General features: G+C 45.3%; 1 protein-coding gene across 17 annotated transcripts in view; it reads right to left on the bottom strand.

Annotated features, from left to right (window-relative positions):
* The window catches only part of SH3KBP1 (SH3 domain containing kinase binding protein 1), a 341,435-nt gene that overhangs the window by 23,159 nt on the left and 298,406 nt on the right, over window positions 1-19,870 (bottom strand). For all 17 annotated transcript variants that reach the window (XM_059050822.2, XM_067023819.1, XM_059050824.2 and 14 more), the window contains one exon: window positions 14,696-14,781. In XM_059050822.2, coding sequence (XP_058906805.1) covers window positions 14,696-14,781 — 86 coding nt within the window. The remainder of the gene's footprint in view (window positions 1-14,695; window positions 14,782-19,870) is intronic.

Genomic DNA, 19,870 nt, shown 5'->3' with positions numbered 1-19,870 from the left:
TATAAAAGGACAAAAAGGGGGCTGGCTTCTTTAAAGAAATCTCTGGCAAGAAATGTAAGGTGTTAGGCAAGTAAAGGAGGAATGTTTGGCGATTCAGTACAAAGCAACTTTTACATGGAAACTTGTAGCTCAAGAATAAGAGAGGCAGATAGAGTTTATTTACTCATTCACTTAATCAAACATTTGTTAAATATCTACTGTGTGCCAGGCATAGTGAAAGTTCTGAGAACAAAAGTATAATCACTTTATATCAGCACTATCCATTAAAACTTGCTGTGAAAGATCCTTTTTGACCCACTTCCTAGAGAAATGGAAAATTTTAAAAAGTAAACAAATGGGACCGAATGAAACTTAAAAGCATTTGCATAGCAAAGGAAGCCATAAACAAGACGAAAGGACAGCCCTCAGAATGGGAGAAAATATTTGCAAATGAAGCAAATGACAAAGGATTAATCTCCAAAATTTACAAGCAGCTCATGCAGCTCAATATAAAAAAAACAAACAACCCAATCCAAAAATGGGCAGAAAACCTAAACAGACATTTCTCCAAATAAGATATACAGATTGCCAACAAACACATGAAAGGATGCTCAACATCACTAGTCATTAGAGAAATGCAAATCAAAACTACAATGAGATATCACACCTCACACCAGTCAGAATGGCCATCATCAAAAAAATCTACAAACAATAAATGCTGGAGGGCTTCCCTGGGGGTGCAGTGGTTGAGAGCCTGCCTGCCGATGCAGGGGACACGGGTTCATGCCCCAGTCCGGGAAGATCCCACATGCCGCAGAGCGGCTGGGCCCGTGAGACATGGCTGCTGAGCCTGCACTCCGCAACGGGAGAGGCCACAACAGTGAGAGGCCCGCGTAAAGCAAAATAAATAAATAAATAAATAAATAAATAAATAAATAAATAAAAATTGCTGGAGAGGGTGTGGAGAAAAGGAAGCCCTCTTGCTCTGTTGGTGGGAATGTACATTGACACAGCCACTATGGAGAACAGTATGGAGGTTCCTTAAAAAACTACAAATAGAACTACCATACGGCCCAGCAATCCCACCACTGGACATATACCCTGAGAAAACCATAATTCAAAAACAGTCAAGTACCACGATGTTCACTGCAGCTCTATTTACAATAGCCAGGACATAGAAGCAATGGAAATGCCCATCAACAGATCAATGGATAAAGAAGATGTGGCACATATATACAATGGAATATTACTCAGCCATAAAAAGAGATGGAATTGAGTTATTTGTAGTGAGGTGGATGGACCTAGAGTCTGTCATACAGAGTGAAGTAAGTCAGAAGGAGAAAAACAAATACTGTATGCTAACACATATATATGGAATCGAAGAAAAAAAATGTCATGAAGAGCCTAGGGGTAGGACAAGAATAAAACACAGACCTACTAGAGCATGGAGTTGAGGATATGGGGAGGGGGAAGGGGAAGCTGGGACGAAGTGAGAGAGTGGCATGGACGTATATACACTACCAAACGTAGGGTGGATAGCTAGTGGGAAGCAGCCGCATAGCACAGGGAGATCAGTTGGTGCTCTGTCACTACCTAAAGGGGTAGGATAGGGAGGGTGGGAGGGAGGGAGGCGCAAGAGGGAGGAGATATGGGGATATATGTATATGTATAGCTGATTCACTGTGTTATACAGCAAAAACTAACACAACCTGGTAAAGCAATTACACTCCAATAAAGATGTTAAAAAATAAAAAACTTGCTGTGATGATGGAACCAGCTATATCTGTACTATCCAATATGGTACCACTGGCCCCATGTGGCAACTGAGCACACGGAATACAGCTAAGTGTGATGATTTAAATTAAATTAAATTTAAATAGCCCCATGGGGCTAGTGGCAATGAAGATCTCTAACGTGATCCTACATCACACTATGTCTTCTCATATATGCTCAGCTGCTTCATTCAGTCCATATTTCCTAAGTGAGTCCTATGAGCCAGGCTCTGGGCTAGGCATGAGGGGGGATGCAGGGGTGAACAAAACAGCCACGGTCCCTGCCCCACAGCGCTCAGAGCCCCCTGAGAGGGACAGAATTTTACAGACATAATTACAAATTCTGCTAGCTACTATGAGAGACAGGTAAAAGATGAAATTAGCAATGCTAGCATGGTGACCTAATTCAGATCAGCAGAAGGGGTCTGGGAAGGGGGTGGGGCGCATCTTACTGAAGTCTAGCGCTGAGAAGTGAAGAGTTTCACGTGCATCCACAGCAAGCAGTGTTAAGGGGGGAAAAGTAACATTTCACTTTTACATTCTTTTTTTTCTTCTGATATTGGCTACTCATTTTTTTTATAACATCTTTATTGGAGTATAAAGGTTCTTCAGAACTTTTTTTTTTTATATATTCCATATATATGTGTTAGCGTACGGTATTTGTTTTTCTCTTTCGGACTTACTTCACTCTGTATGACAGACTCTAGGTCCATCCACCTCAGTACAATTAACTCAATTTCGTTACTTTTCATGGCTAATATTCCATTGTATATATGTGCCACATCCTCTTTATCCATTTGTCTGTCGATGGACACTTAGGTTGCTTCCATGTCCTGGCTATTGTAAATAGCGTTGCAATGAACATTGTGGTCCATGACTTTTTGAATTATGGTTCTCTCAGGGCATATGCCCAGTCGTGGGATTGCTGGGTCGTATGGTAGTTGTATTTTTAGTTTTTTGAGGAACCTCCCTACTGTTCTCCATAGTGGCTGTATCAATTTACATTCCCACCAACAGTGCAAGAGAGGGTTCCCTTTTCTCCACACCCTCTCCAGCATTTATTGTTTGTAGATTTTTTTGATGATGGCCATTCTGACTGGTGTGAGGTGATACCTCATTGTAGTTTTGATTTGCATTTCTCTAATGATTAGTGATGTTGAGCATCCTTTCAAAAACATTGCTCACTACAGGCCCAAATTTGCTATTGAAAATGATTTAGTAAATAAATAATGTGTTTATTAGAAATCAGACTTAACGCTATCATTCACAGGAATGTAAATAGGCGCAGCCTTTTTGTAATGCCGTTTGGCAATATCTATCACAAAATGTAAATGTGTACACCTTCAGATATTCCGCTCTAGAAGTTAACCCACAGCAATGTTTGTGTACGTATAGAATGACATATTTATGAGGCCAGTGGTGTTCGAACTGCTTACCAGTGTACGTCCTAAAATAAATTTTAAAAACTATGTACTCCCCCCCCACAGGTTAAGTTGACATCTAAAATTTTACACAAGTTTTAGTCACAAAGGAAATAATTTCTGCTATATTCTAAATATTGATATTTTAAAAAATAGCTACTGCTGTCTTGAATACATTCAATATAAATTTGAATACCACAGCAATTTAACGACCGCCACCATCCACTTTAAAAAAATCATTAATAAGCTTTTCTCTAACAGTTGGAAATTCTGAATCATTTCTTTCGCTCTTTGAATTCACATTTCCATCATACTTCCACCACTGAATTTTATTCTAACGTAATGTTTTATGCTTTTGTTAATTTTGTCCATTGTTCATTTTTTCATCTTTTTCTGCTATAAGAACATGTAAATAAATTGAAAATTATAACTTTTTCATTTCCTGAAATCATAAGGCTCTAGGTGTAAAAATTAACTTTTTCTGGATTGAGTTATCCTTACAATTATAAGTACTATGCAAATGATGAAAACATATGTATACACACACTACTCATTTTTTTCTTTTCTGTGGCACGCGGGCCTCTCACTGTTGTGGCCTCTCCCGTTGAGGAGCACAGGCTCCGGACACGCAGGCTCAGTGGCCATGGCTCACGGGCCCAGCCGCTCCGCGGCATGTGGGATCTTCCCGGACCGGGCCACGAACCCGTGTCCCCTGCATCGGCAGGCGGACTCTCAACCACTGTGCCACCAGGGAAGCCCACACTACTCATTTTGATAAGGCATTTAACAGCATAATAAAGTAGAATTTTATTGGGCTTCTCTCACAATCACTTCATTTGTATTTGTATGACTTATCACCAGAATGACACGGTTTGGTATCGATTCTATTCCTATTTTTCATTTTATAGATGTAAGTGCCAAGAAACTTTGTTAACACAAAAATAAGTAGATAGGAATGGAAAGAATGTTGTTATTACAATGTCAATTAATTCTGTGAAGTCCTTCCAAGTTACATACCCAAAATCAGACAGTGGTCTAGCATCATCAAGAAGTACTTTTAGGGCTTCCCTGGTGGCGCGGTGGTTGAGAGTCCACCTGCCGATGCAGGGGACACGGGTTCATGCCCCGATCCGGGAAGATCCCACATGCCGCGGAGCGGCTGGGCCCGTGAGCCATGGCCGCTGAGCCTGCGCATCCGGAGCCTGCGCTCCGCAAAGGGAGAGGCCACAACAGTGAGAGGCCCGCGTACCGCAAAAAAAAAAAAAAAAAAAGTATTTTTTAACTATCTGTCAATGAACAACTCAGTGGGTGCCTCCTTCAATTTTGATGGAAGCAAAGAATTAGAAACCAACCAACTTGTAAAAGGAGTTTTTGTCCAGTCAATAGAGTCTTTCAGTTTCTCAAGTCTAACACCAATCTCAGAACTGTCTCTGAGTTTGCACCAGGGGTTTTTATACCCCTGGAGTGGGCAAGAGATTGGCTGTGCCATGTGAGGTGGGAGAGGGTGAATGGGAAAGGGGAGTGAGAAAGGAAAAGCAGCATGCCACCAGGGCTCTCAGGAGATGAGTTTGAAGAAAGAGCACATAAGAAGATGAGGCATTGTCCATGGCCTGGGAAGTCTCCACGGTCCCCCAAGGTTCATGTTGTCCTATTTGCAGATCACTGTCCTAGGGTGATCTTTGCAGCATTGCTCCTAGTGAATTGGTTACAGTAGAGTCATGCAATGGAATATTATGTAGCCTTTAAAAGTATACGGTTGACCTACGTGACTTATGCGGAAAGATGTCAAACATACATTATTTAGTACAAAAGAACAAGTGTGGACTAGAACTGTATTGTATTAACATGATCACATTTTTAAAACATCCAACCATCCATCCATCCATCCATCCAGTCACAGAAAGACTTCTAAAGGTGTGTACAACAAATTAACAGTGATTACTCAGGGAGAGGCTGAGAAACCAGGGGACTTTCACTTTCTAACTTCCCGAGTTCTTTCATTTTTTGAAAGTGAGCACCTTTTCCCTTTGTAATTGGGGGGTGGGGAGCAGCTCTTTCATATAAAAAGCCAACTGAGCAAATCATATGAAACGATATCGGATACAGCTGTCAAAATCTCAGCTGATTTATGTTACGTGTTCAAGAACTTTCCTATTTTCCAAGAACAGTAGTCACAGTAAGAATGTAGGTTGATACTTGGTTCTTCTCTCTACCTGAACTGCAGCTGTACCAACTACAACTCAGAAAGCACCTGTTTTGTCTCAGTCACGTCACACCATGTCTATATTTTACAACAATCCTCTGAGGTAGGTGGGCGTTAGTAACTAACCCTGTCATAAAGAAGAGGAAAACGGAGCTGAGACTCACTCAACCCGGACTGCAGAGCTAGGAATTCAAATCTGAAGCCACCCGAAGAACTCGTATGCATTCACGACAAAGTTCTCCCCAATGCATACATACATAAAGTGCCAAGAAAAAGAAGGTCAACATTGTGAGTCTCCCAGCAAGCCAAGTGTGTTCAATGTTTAAATTGGAGACTATATCCTTTCTACCAGGCGACGGCATTTGTTTTTTAAAATGTGCTTCATTAGTAAAATAAAAACCAGCAGTCCCTCAAATTAAAAGGCTTTTGGGGGGGGCAGGAATGGGGTAAGTGAGCCTGGGAAATTCCAAAGATCATGCACCACCTCAGGAGAAAGGACTCATGCCTGGGGAGGTGGAGAGTGCCACTACAAGGCATAGGGAAGCTAAAGAAAGATTCTCTGGCTTGAAAGCAGGCCTCCGCGTTCACTGACACCTCATCTTTAGCTTGTCACCACCAGATCCAGTTTCCTTCTAATGGGGCCCCCAACCTCGCTCGGCAAGTGCTCATCACTTTTCTCATTTAATGAACCAAAGGCAGTGGGCAGCAGAGTGGGCTGATGTTCCCAGACCAGGCCCTAGCAGGAGTCCATGGCTAGAAGGAGTCTGATAACTCAACTTTCCTCCTTAATAAAGGGTAGTCTGTCTACAGGGCTTTTAGTATGACAAAGGGGTACTTGAGCATGGTTTTCTGGCAGGTTGTGTATCCCTCTGGATATTTACAAGTCAAAGAGAAGCCGTAACAGGGCTCTGCCAATCCCTGAATCCACAGCCAGTGGGTGGAGGGGGCATCGCAGGCCAAGTAAATGCCACGTGCAACCTGAGAGCTGACTGTCACCTGTTCCCTTCTTGCTTCCACATTCATTCGCAGCTCAGAGGCCTCAGCGGGGCCCACTGCGGATGTAACACAGGTTACTACATACGTCTCTTTGCTGTGTATAGACTACTTTGAACCCACTAGGTGTCCCTCTGCATTTGTATTCTTAAAGCTGAAAATGGTCTCAGAGTGTAGCAGAAGCAGAGGTGTTTAAGCAGCTGGGCTGAACAAAGAATGCCAAGGCCCTGACCACAGAGAGGGAGGCGACCCAAATACCAGGGGAGGCCACACCACCCCTGCACACAGGTGAGCTTCTGGGGCTGGCCACAAGTCCACACAGCTAGCGGGCACTGTGATCCTCTCCAAGCCAAGACCCATCTGAAGGACGCTTGCCGCACACCCAAATGCCCCCCACCCAATCTCACCAGTCACTCACTCTTGCTCAGGGCAGGCTGATGGCTGTGGGTGGCGTGGGCAGGATGGCACTGCTCGCTCTCTGTGCTTTAGAATAATTCACACCCCCAGATACATCACTTCCAGGAGGTTATGCAACACTTAAGATCGTCACCCCCACTTGGATCTGTTTAACCTCCACCTGTGTTTCTACAGTTGTCATGAGACTTTTCTTACTGGCACTTTGAATGTTTATTGCTTTTGTGCTTATCGGATGTGATGGGGTAAAAGTAGTTTGTGGAACCCATCAAAACTGAGCACGAACCTAATCAATGCGACAGACTGCCAAAGGCCAGGATTGCCCTGCCGGGGGCCAAGCAGGCAGAGGTGAGCACCTCAGTTTTGGTCTGGACCGATGTTTCTAACTGTGAAGATCTGTCAGTGGAACCCTGACAGAGCAGACTCTCGGAAGTGCTGAGAAGGACAAGGGCTTGCCATTAACCCATCTTCTCTAAGACTGTGAGGTGATTTGGAAACCAACGCTGGTGGCCAGATTGACCTCGTTTACTCAGCACAAACCTAGGCTGTGAGCCCTAAGAATCTTAGGTGAGAGGTCGGGAACCAGGGGAAGGGGCACTGGACGGGGAGGCCCAGGCAGAGAACCTCTTCTGAGCCAAGGCTAAGTCCCGAAGGGCTGGGAGGAAACCAAAACCGGTCAGAGGGACTGACTAGGTTCAAGACCCAGCAATCACAAGCTCAACCTGTTTCACTTCCTTGGTGTAAAGCGTGTGACCCTAAGCATAATCTCTTTTGCCTTCTATCACCACACTTGAGAAATGCATAGTGTTTCTCAAATCATCCTGATACGAACTGAAGTTTGGTCATGACTGGTGTCCCTGGATAGGAGCCAGAGCCCCACACACGCACACCCCACGGCCTCATGTGCAGATCTGATGGTGACATAGCAGGGACCACATCTTCCACTCCTCTGCACGGGTAATGCCAGCTACCTTCCTGATCCCAAAGACCATGTCTGAAGGTCACTGGTAAAGGGACACTGTCTGTAAGAGTGAGCTGTGGCTCTCAAATGAAAGCTCTCACGTCAGAGCAACTAACCCCAAGAGAGCCGAGACGTGCGGCTTGTTCACACACATGCTCAGCCAGCAGTCCTTCTGGAACACTCCAAATGTCACCCATGGTGTTCTTTAAGACAGGCAGGACACAGTATATGTTGTCCTATTAAACCCGAGAAATTGCTCAATGACCTGAAATGCTACAAGGCCCAATAACTGGCTCTCTAGTTCCAAAAGGGGAAATTTAAAATATAAAAACGGGGACAGAAAAACCAACAGCCCAAAGCCCGGGATCTAACTCTTCCCTGAAATCTGTCCAAGAAATGGCTTCTTACGGTAAAAGGCAGAAGTTTCAAATAGGTTAAAAATTTAATCACTTGTTTATAGAGGTTTGGTGTCATATTGACAAAAATTTTGTGTTACTGGTCACTATTAGATGGCTTTATACTATGTACAGTCTTAAGCTCTACCACACAGATTTCTAATTTAGCATTGATTAAATTTCAGGTTTGTTGTTGTCCTTTCATTTAACATCCATTTAAACACTGGGTATTAAATCTTGGCGAGTATCTAATCCCAAACATAACACCCTTTCTGTATGAAAATCAGAGGCGAATTATATCATCTTTTTCTAGGGCAAGGAGAAAGAGGGTGAGCGTTCTCTCAAAGGTCGTGGCAACTTCCTTGGTCCGTGCTTAGGTGAATAACTTAAATATATTTACTTTTTTGTATATAAACTCACCCGTTTTCAAAAGCTCTGAAACCATTTTCACACTATGTTTTATAGAGATTCTCAGGAAATTAGATGGGCCACCCCAGGACCACAGGCTGCACTCCACTGAGGGGACACTGTCCCTATCCCAGCTGTTCCTAACTCACCACTGGATTCTTGGCACTGACTGGGCTTTCTCAACTTCGGTGCTGTTGACAGTGGCACCGGATCAGTCTTTGCTGCAGGGGTTGCTCTGGGTACTGTAAAATGTTTAACAGCATTTCTGGTCTCTGCCCACTAGATGCCAGTAGCATCCCCACTCCACCTGGACCCCCAATTTGGGACAATCAAAAATGTCTCTAGGGCTTCCCTGGTGGCGCAGTGGTTGAGAATCCGCCTGCCGATGCAGGGGACACGGGTTCGTGCCCCGGTCCGGGAAGATCCCACGTGCCGCGGAGCGGCTGGGCCCGTGAGCCATGGCTGCTGGGCCCGCGTGTCCGGAGCCTGTGCTCCTCAACGGGAGAGGCCACAGCAGTGAGAGGCCCACGTACTGGGGAAAAAAAAAAAAAAAAAAAAGAAGTCTCCAGACATTGCCAAATGTCCCCTGGGGAGAATGGTTGAGGACCACTGATATAGACCAACCTCATATACTAGAAAATTTGGGCTCCATGGGTCAGGGGGAACTAGGTTCAAATCCAACTCTGCGATTTGCTTGTTGGTTAACCTTGCCCAAATTACCTGACTTTCTTCATTCCCTGCCCAGTCCCTGTAAAACGAGAGACATTACACCTCCCTCACAGGGCTGGTGATGATGAGAAATATATAAAATATACCAAACGTCTAGGAGGCACCCAGTGACTATTAGTTCCTTCTTTCCTTTTGCTTGCTCGCTCCCATTGCTATGATTTCACCACTATAACCTCAGGACAACAGTAGAGGGGGATGAAGAGAGGGAGCGTATGCTCTTCACTGCACTGGAGGATCGATTCTAACACTAGGACGTTATACCCACAGTTATGTTACTCAGAAGACACTATGACAAATTGTACCTCAAAGAGGAATCAAAGATTATAAAGGCCTGTTATACCCCCAAATAGTCTTAGAAAGCACTCCTAAGTCTTCCAAACGCTTTGTGATTCTTCTATCACCATAGCTGTGACGATACGTATCAATGCCCAGGTGGGCCCCAATTTAAGAAAACCGTGTAAAACAATACACTTACTTAACACCTTGAAGGAACTTACTTGTATTACAAAATGATTCCACTACAAGCTTTTAGAGCTTCCTTAACACATCTAAAACACAATCCTATTTATAAAAGATTGGTTTATAGACAACTCAGAAACACCAACATAGTGGCTATTAAATAAATATACAAAGCTGTTTTATAAAGTGAGGCAAAGGTGTGTATATCTTTTTTTGACATTGAGACCTCAAAGTGAATGCTCAGAAAATTTCAGTTAGCTCTCTTTTCTTTTCAATAGCTTTACTGAAGTATAATTTAGATACCATAAAGTTCATCCATTTTAAGAGTACAACTTAATAAATTTTAGTATTTACAGAGTCGTGCAACCATCAGCACAATCCAGCCTTAGAAGCTTTCCAGCACCCCACCCCAAATCAATCAGCTCTTAATAGCATTCCCAGGGCATAGGTAGGGAAGTGCTTTTTACATTTCCTGGTCTGAATGAACCACAGGCCCAGAGGCATCAGTGAGAGATCCGAGGACAAGTTGAAGTTTGCCTTCAAAGCTTCCAAACCAGTCCCACATCCTAAGACCATAGACTGTAAAGCTGGTAATACTTGGCCCCAAACTGACTGGCATGTGAAGTGTGGGTCTGTGGGGTCAGTTGAAAAGATAGAGGGGAAATCAGCTTCCTCAAATGAACAGGGGTGGTGCCCATGTAAAGAGACTGAAGTGGGAGAGGTTATGATGAGATTTGAATAGAATGGAAAACAAGAGTCAAAACAAAGAAGGCAAGCAACTTAGGAGGAATGAGAAGGGCTTTTTTTGGAAGTCAATTAGTTGAAACTAGACGGCTCAGTTCCCAGGCTGCTTCGCACCTGGAGGCCTGTTGCTATGTGCTTTAGTGTGAAAGGAACAGAAAATCTCCGTAGCATTGAAGTGTAACGATAAATCCCACCATGCCGTGGGAACTACAATATACTACATAATAAAAGTAAATGTTATGGCGCTTGACTTCGCGGCCTCTAATCTCCCATTCAATCGGAACAGAGATTCTTCCGTCAGCAAGAGAAAACCAGACAATTTAATTTTCATTTCTATGCATGTGCAGGCCTGTGTTGGAGCTTGTCCATGTTTCCTATTATGTTACTTGAAATATGGCCGCATAGTTTGATACAAACAGTATCTCAAACTGACATCAACAAGTTAGCTTTGGACCAACTGATTTCATTCTAAATTATCTCGGGCTGACAGATGCTGGTAGCTGCCCACACGAGATCTGAAAAAGCCATGTTCTCTAATTTAATATGATAATAATTTAAAATTATAGCTTTATTAAGAGGAAACACAGATTTACTTATAGCTAACAACGATGATTTCCAATGGCTTTCAAGGCTGTATTCTGTTATTCGCAGCGGCCCGCATTTGGACAGCTTCAATTGTCTGAATCACTAACCAAACATTCTGGTACAAATAACTTCCTTCTTGATTCAAAACAATGAACAAATGCTACAAAAGCAGATATACAAAAGCAGCCCTGAAGACAGCCAGCCCCTTGGCAATGTCCTAATCTTGACCGACCCATCTGCAAAGAACATTTCTGCAACTGGACCTAAGACACTTTGCTTAAAATCCTCTCCTCCGTTGGCCCCTATGATGTTGCAAGAGCCCACTTTTCCCTTAGATGAGGGCTTTGCACAAGGTTTAGTCTTCAGTTCTAGGTCCTTCTTTCTCTTTTCTCGTGGTAAGGATTTTATTTATCTTCTTGACTTTAACACTTTTAAGCAAATGACATTAATAATAAGCACCTCTGTCTTTTGACAGCTCATCAACTGATTTTACATAATTCTGGAAGACAAGGTGAGGAAGCTTAGAGAGACGTGAGAACTCTTTATAGAGAAAGAAGCTGAAGCTCAGAGAGTTGGTGTACGTTACAGAAGGTCACCCAGCCAGGAAGCAGCAGAATCAACAGCACTCAAACCCAGGTCTGCAGACGCCAAGCTCTGCCTGCCTCTCCGGCCTCAGCCTCCACCTTCAAGTCCTCATCCAGCACTGACGTGGGATGTCCAGCCAGATCTCAATGTCAACATGCTTAAATTCATCACGTTTCCCCCCCAAACCAGTTCCTCCTCCGGATATGCTTATTTCTACCCAAGTCATTTTCCCCCACCAATCAGTCACCCAACCCTAAAACCTCAGAGCTAACAAATCATTCTCTCCTCCTCCCCACTCCCAAATCCCATCTGTTCCCGAGGACCAGCGATCATTCTCTCGCATTGCTGTTTGCGCAGCTACCCCTTGGTGCACAATCCTCTTCTGAGCAGCTCCACTCTGGCTCCCTCTCACTAGCTCTCAGGCGAACTATCAAATAACCTGACTCCCTGACACCCACCTTCCCTTCATCTGATTGGTCCCACAAAGCTCCATCACTGATTATCTGAATTTTTAGACCCGATCATGTCGCTTCAGTGTCAACCATCAAGAGCCCCCGCTGCGTGCAGAAAAAATGACAAATCCATCCCTCTCAAACTCAATCCAGCCCCAACTTACATTTCCGGGTCAGCACCACCCCTCCAAGAAAGCGCAAGCTCTCTGCCGCAGCCAGGCCGACCTATGCTCAGCTATCAGCCCTCCCCCTATGACTTCCCTGCCTGCCTCTGCCTCTACCGAAGCGAATCCAACTTCCAGATCCAGGTAAGTCTGTCCCCCTTCACGGAGCCTGCTCTGACATCCTGGGCACCAAGGAGCAGCCCCAACTCTGATCAGTCTTAACTTTCTACCACTCCGTCAGCATTTAGACAGACCGTCAGTGTTACACTTTCCATTTGCCGTCTTAGGGGCCGCGACAGACCCAAAGCCCCTGGAAAGCAGGGCCTGTGTATGAGTAGGTATAACCTTGCACTTGAGCGGTAGGTACCCAAGGACTCAGTGGTAGCTTACAAGGCTGCCAATCATCATTTCTGGCCAGGCAAATAATATATACATTAAATTATTAGCTTCAGGAATTAGAGTCTTCTGGGATTAATGTCCTCTTGGCAAAATGAGAGTGAGCCAAACCTCAGCATCGCTTTCTGGGCGCCCAGATACATACACAGTATGAAAAGCTTCCACAGGCTAACCCTCCCCCATCAATGTCCCCAGCGTTTCCCAACCAGCTTGTCAGTGTTTTGGTGACAGCCACCTTAGCCATCTCCAGACCCAAAGAAAACAAGGCTCAGAGGCCAACGCTCTTCACAAGCAAGGCACATCCCTGTGCATCCTGGAGGCGGGTGACGCCTCCCTTCCTGTGGGGGCCCCGTGTGACCCTCACTGTCACTTCGCCGATGGGCCAGCCTGCCTTAAAATGGGGCTCAAATGTTGAACCACAGCAGTAAAACCAGAACTTAATCAGGCTCATTCTGATGATCCCTTCTCATTCACAGCCAATCGCTGCTGTGCTCTCTGCCCTTTAACCAAGTCCAAAGCTACAGGAGGCTAGTGTTCCTATCATTGCATCAGCCCAAGCTGTCAGAAGCTCCTGGTCACGCTTCCTGACTGCGCTTCTCAAAGGCTAAGTGAGGATGTAAAACAGTTTCTGGAACCAGGGCAAATACTTTTGGTATTTATGGTCACGAAATAGCCTACTCCCAAGCTGTCATAAGATCAGACCAGAGACTGCAGGTCAGCAGTTGCAAAGACGCAACTCTATTAGTAGGTTCAGAAGAAAACTGCACCCCAAAAAGAGTAAGCCCAGGTGATGAGAATACTCATGTCGGGCGCCCTAGTGAGCATTCTCTTACAGGGCCTGCCAACTGTCGGACATTTGTTTCTAAATTGAGCGGCCAATGCAAATCATGCTGGAACCTTCCATGTCAAATCAATCCTTGATAGTGGCTGCCAGAGGGTGGGGAAGAGGAGGGGGAAGGGACGTGTGGTTAGTGGTCATAAAAAGGCAACATGATGGATCCTAGCAGTGAGGGAAATGTTCTGTATCTTGACTGTGGTGGTGGAAACACAAACCTACACATGTGACCAAACTGCAGTGAACTAAATACACATAAGTACCACTACAACTGAGGCGTCTGGTGGGGTGTATCAATGCCAATAACCTGCTTGTGACCTTGCACTATAGTTCATAAGACGCTACTGCTGGAAGAAACCGGGCAAAGGGTATGTGGTTCTCTCTGCACTGTTTCTTACAACTGCATGTGAATCTCTAATTATTTCAAAATAAAAAAAAAATTTAACTTATGAAAGGCAAAGTCCAAAATGTATCCCCCTCTGTCATGTAGAATATGAGAGAGTGCTAACTTCTGACCATGACAGGTACAAAACAAAAGATGTAAAGCTGAAAGAAATGTGGCCCCTGAATCTGGATTTCTTAAAAGGGCTGTCACCCCGTCAGACCAACAGAGGCCTCAACCAGCACGCACCTGACCGCACTCCACCCACGCACATCCCCCCAAAGCCCCCTGCCTTGTTTACCCACGGACTCGAGCTACCTTCCCATCTGTCACATGGTGGTATCTTGACCTCGGGAAAACTCACTCACGTTCTGAACTAAGTGCCAATTACCGCACCAAAGCTCATTTTTAACTCAAAGTCAGAACACTTAGTGCTGTGTCTACAGTGAATTCTGCCACGCTGCATGTCCACCCATTCACTTTTTTAGACTAAATACATAAATTGCTGGAAAATATGAATATAAGTGCTAATGCCCACTTCTCCAAAAGGTCTGTTCACCATTTCTTTTCATTAGACCTTGCACGGAATTTTTCCTAAGGCCGGGGAGAGTAAAAATGCCAGGCGTTCTGTTTTAGCGTGGAAACCACCATCACTTCCCATCTTTACAAGACTGCGATATCTAAAACCACCTGAGGGTTGTTAGCCTTGCATTTCAATGGTTGTGTTAGTTCTCATCAGGCTGGTGGAAGGGGCAAACCAAGCTCTGTGGTTCTTTTAAAGTTTTGCAAAGAGAAGCGAGAATGCTCTCCTTACTCACCGATGTCATTGCTGCGGTCCGAGAGGTCCTTGTCCAGGATGCCGGATATCGAACTGCCCGCCAAGTCGATCTTTGGACCGTCACCCCTACATTAAAGACACAAGTCCCGGCATTTAATAATTGGCACGTGTCCTTGTCGCTTCGTCAGCTTTCTCGCTGCACACAAGTTAAGGAGTATGCTGCATGGGGGATGGGTCACACTGTTGCCTCTGGGGGTGACCAGTGGGAACTGACAAGCTGTCCAGCCACATAGGCCTTGGTGCAAACCGGCCGACAGACTGGAGGCCCTCCTGTCCGACACACATTTTCAGAGATGGCTATTTTAATAATGACTGTTCAGCAATGCACCTTCAACCACAAACCCTCCTGTTGGTCCACAGGGTGCGACGTAGGGCCCGCTCCTGCCCCGTGGCCAAATAAGCACCAGCAAACGATAACCAGGAGCTTCCCTTTTAAGGAGCCAGGAATTTAGCCAATGTTGCTTGTCAAAGGTCGGCTACTTTTAACCTTGAGAAAAAGGGTTTCTGGCCTGAAGTGGAGGCATCAGCCAGGCTTGTTGACAGGCACAAGGTGTCAAGTTGAGACCTGGCAGCCTGAAAGCTGGCACTGGGGCATGGGCCTGTAAAATTAGACAGCTGTTGGGTGGGTGGCCCTGTGCCCATCAGCACACGAGAGACTTCCCTCTCTATCTGGGCTAGGAGCAGCCCTTTGGGATGATGGGGACAGGCCTCCAAGACGATGAGAGAAGCAGCCCACTCATGCGTGGGCAGAAGCTTCCTCCTAATACCTCCAAACGGGCGGCTCTGTGGACCCTTTCAGGCAGATGAGCCCTGAACAAGATTATCCAAGGTCTGTGATGGCAAGTGAAATAGGAAAAGATGCTTGCCCTTAAAATGAGAGATTCTTGTCCATAAAATGAGAGGGAGAAGTCAAGTAGTTGTTCCTGGGAAAGCAACAGATATAGTCCATCTCACAGCCCCCCTGTGCTCACCAGGCAGCCAAACTACACAACGAGTAACAGATTTATTCCAGGAGCACTTGCCAAATACCCACCACGCTGGGGGTGATGAGTGGGCCAAGCCAGGTCATACCTACTCTGGAGGGTCTCGTGGTCTAAATGGGAGAAAGAGACAGACAGATAGCCCCGAGCCCACATGGCACAGGCTGGGTAAGATACAGGCACATGCAGGTCTTAAGGGAATCAAGAACTCGGTCGAGACAGAGAGATCTGCAGGGCAGGCTGGGAGCACACAGAGGAGGCGGCATTACTGTTGGGCCTTGGAGGAAAAGGGACAGAGGATGTATCACTAAGACGCATGACGGAGCAAGGCCCCAAGGGTAGGTGGGAGTGCCCAGTGTGGCCAGGCTAAAGTCTGAGATCCTCAGAGGGCAGTGAGAGGAGAAAGGTTGGCAAAGGTCAGACGGTGCTGGGCTGAGTCCCTCGGGGTTCAGTTTGTCCTGGAGGCAATGGGGACAAAGGAAAGCTGAAGCTGGAGACCTGTAAACCTGGAGGGAAGGGGCAGACTTCTGGGTTCCCCACCCAAGAAGGGGTGATGGGGGTGGCATTCAGTGAGACATGCATATCCTTGTGACAGTGGAGAAGGCCCAGTAGACAGAGGTCAGCTTCCCTCAGCTCCCAAGTGAACAAGACTGACTCTTTTTATTTATTTATTTTTAAATTTTAATTTATTTTATTTTTATTTTTTTTTGCGGTACGCGTGCCTCTCACCGTCGTGGCCTCTCCCGTTGCGGAGCGCAGGCTCCCGACGCGCAGGCTCAGCGGCCACGGCTCACGGGCCCAGCCGCTCCGCGGCACGTGGGATCCTCCCGGACCGGGGCACGAACCCGTGTCCCCTGCATCGGCAGGCGGACTCTCAACCACTGCGCCACCAGGGAAGCCCAAGACTGACTCTTAACCTCAAGCATCCTCGGCCAGAAGACAAGCAGAGGTGAGAACTCCAGGGAACCAGGGCTGGGCCGAATGGCTTCGTCTCCACCAAGAGAAAGTACAGCTCTAAGACTGTATATGTGCCTCAGGAGACTGCCTCACCTCAACCTCCCAAGGCTGTGGGACCCCTGGGCCAAATTTCCATAGCAGACCCCCTCTCCACCCCCCCAGCTACTGAAGCTCAGGCCCCACAGGGCACACTTCCTTGGACAGACACTGAGAGCCAACAGGAGTGGCAGGATTAAGGATGTTTATTTCAAAACACTTTATTGGCAGGGCCTGAGCATCTGCTAATTTGAATGTAAACTTCTGAGTGAAATGTTTTAGAAATGTGGTACTATTAGTAAGAAAGCATTTTCTTTCTTTTTTTTTTTCTTTAAATTTTTGGCTGCACTGGGTCTTCGTTGCTGCACGTGGGCTTTCTCTAGTTGCGGCGAGCGGGGGCTACTCTTCGTTGCGGTGTGAGGCTTTCTCATTGCGATTGCTTCTCTTGTTGTGGATCACAGGCTCTTGGCGCGTGGGCTTCAGTAGTTGTGGCTCGTGGGCTCAGCAGTTCTGGCTCGTGGGCTCCAGAGTGCAGGCTCAGTAGTTGTGGTGCACGGGCTTAGTTGCTCCGCGGCACGTGGGATCTTCCTGGACCAGGGCTTGAACCCGTGTCCCCTGAATTGGCAGGCGGATTCTTAACCACTGTGCCACCTGGGAAGCCCAGCATTCTCATTTTTAAAAGTTCTTGGGGGCTCTTAATCTTATTACTTGGTATCCACAGAGACTGAAAGAGTTGGTGCTGTCATCTTTCCAACTCATAGACTGAACTCAAGTTATACTCACAGCCAGACAGCTCTGTAATTTTGGGAACATACCAAGGATTAAAATTTACAAAAACACATGTTCTGTCCAGGGAGAGGTCACTCAGGCAAGGAAAGTCCAGTTAATTCCACTGACCTTATTTTTTGGCCAAAGGTGAGGATGGTTGGAGGTGACACCCTGGTGGGCAGCTGGGGAGATCGTAATGCGGGGGGTGTTGGAGGTGCAGATGGGGGAAGGAGCTTTGCACGTCAGTGAAGCATGTGTATCTCAGAACAACTTGGCTGCTTCTGAACATGTGGCTTATTTGTGCATTTTGGTAACTGTGGATCTTGGAGCTACCATTTCCCTCTTTGGTTTGATACCTGGAAGCTTCTAGTCCAATGTGAGCCTCTCTTCTCGAGGGGGGCCCTAGAGAACTCTATGCCCATTGCCGTGCTCATCTGATCTTGGGCTATATTACTTTTCTGCCCTTATTTCCCCTTTATTGTCACTCTTAACTATTTTATTCTTTTATATGCAATTTTGAAAGTTACCTCCAAGCCTTTGGGGAACAGGGCAGGGTAAAAAGAAGTAATTTTTAAGAACAGGGTGTATATCAATAGCATTTAAAACGTTCATCTGGGGGGTCTACGCTAAAGAGATAGCCTGAAACACCCAAATGGGTTTTGCGGATCAAGATGTTTATCATAGCATTATTTGTAATAAAGAAAAACTGAAAAGAACTGGAGTCTTTCATAAATAGGGGAACAGTTTAATAACCTATGATATGTGATGGACTTTTATACAGCCATGAAAATGATACGTATAAACAGTTCATGACAACAGGGACAGATGCTTATGTTACAATGTCAAGGCGACAAATACAAGTTAAAAATGACATACACCTCACTGCACATGCACCCACATGCCCTTCTGCTATATTAGGGAGAGGGATTTTCTTTAAGGCTTAAAGAACATGTATTTATAGTGGTTATTCCTGGGGAGTCTGATGGGTGATTTCTAGCACCAGCCCAGCACCTGGTACATGTCAGGAGCTCAAAAATACTTGTAGAACTAATGAACATTTGCCTTTTTTCTGAAATGGGAATGCATTATGTATTTATAATAACTGCATTATTCCCTAAAGACATAAAGTTGTATGACATTCAGTATGATCACACCTATGTAAAACTGATGAAAAACAAACCAAAACATACATAGGAAAAAGATGGGCAAGAAACAGCCAAAAATGTTAATAGCACGTGTCTCTGGGATAAGCCTATAGGTAAATTTTTCATTCCTTTTAAAGTTCACTCTTAAAAAAAAAAAAATTCACTCTTTTTAAAAAAAAAAAAACTTTGCTTTTAATAACAGAGATTTGTACAATTCAGGCAGCTTATGTTCGCTCTCCTTCCTCCCCAGCGGTATCATCCAGGTAAAAGATGAGATTGCCTGGCCCCTACCTACAAACTCTCCTTTAAGCATCTCCCCGACCACAGGTGCCTCTGTGATCCCCTGTGACTACACCTGGAACTCACCTGGGAACCATTTGGGGGTGGTGGTGGAGTTACAAATCCTACACTGAGAGGTCCAGGTCATGAGGGATCCCCCCCACCCGAAGAAATAGCAAATACCAGCTGTGAGTGACCCCTCCCCAGATTCTAAAGCGCCAGCCATATTCTGAAAGGAAGGAGATTGGGATCCCCCCATCTCTCTAAATAAGTCCTGATCCCTCATGCCAAGAGCAGACACAGGCTTTTGGCTGAAATTATCTTCCACACAGGGCCAGAAACAAGCCTATTTTGAAAACACAGTAGGTGTAGTTTAAAAAAGGTTCTGATCCTTCCAAGTAGGGAAGCTGCAGCTGGTGTTTTGACAGTGTTCAGACTGTGGGTGTGGAAGCATTTTACAATGTCTATTTGTAAATGCCTTTTACCGTATTTATAGACGTTTACAACAAAGCTAATGAATGTCAGTTCCGAAAAATAGCAGAATTTCTGAAATTCTTCAAAGCACATGTTTGGAGCGGGTGACACCCAATGAGGCTGCAGCCCTCGATGGTCCCTGTTCTCCTCCAGTCTGCCCAACACATGGGGTACCATTTTGGCAAAAAGGATGTTACTAAATTCAACAAAAGAGGAAAAAGCTCATACTTTTGTAGTTTACTAGCTCCTGCGAGGGTTTTTTTTTTTTTTTTTTTTTATGGTGAGTTTCTATGCCCACAGCTGTTAAATAAATGGAGAAAATAGAAGAAAGCAGGCACATCCCCATATAGCCAAAGATATCGGAACACGGTTGCTCTTACTCATCTCTGATTGCTAAATCAAAATAATGTTATTTTCTTGTATATCTTCAGCAGGTTTGGTTATGGATATTTAAAACACGTGACTTGGATAGGCAACTAGCAACTAAGAGTCTCCTTGCTTCGCTGGCCAGGGACC

This window comes from Kogia breviceps, chromosome X, assembly GCF_026419965.1.
Source record: "Kogia breviceps isolate mKogBre1 chromosome X, mKogBre1 haplotype 1, whole genome shotgun sequence".
NCBI lineage: Eukaryota > Metazoa > Chordata > Mammalia > Artiodactyla > Physeteridae > Kogia > Kogia breviceps.
This window is presented reverse-complemented; position numbering and strand designations above follow the sequence as displayed.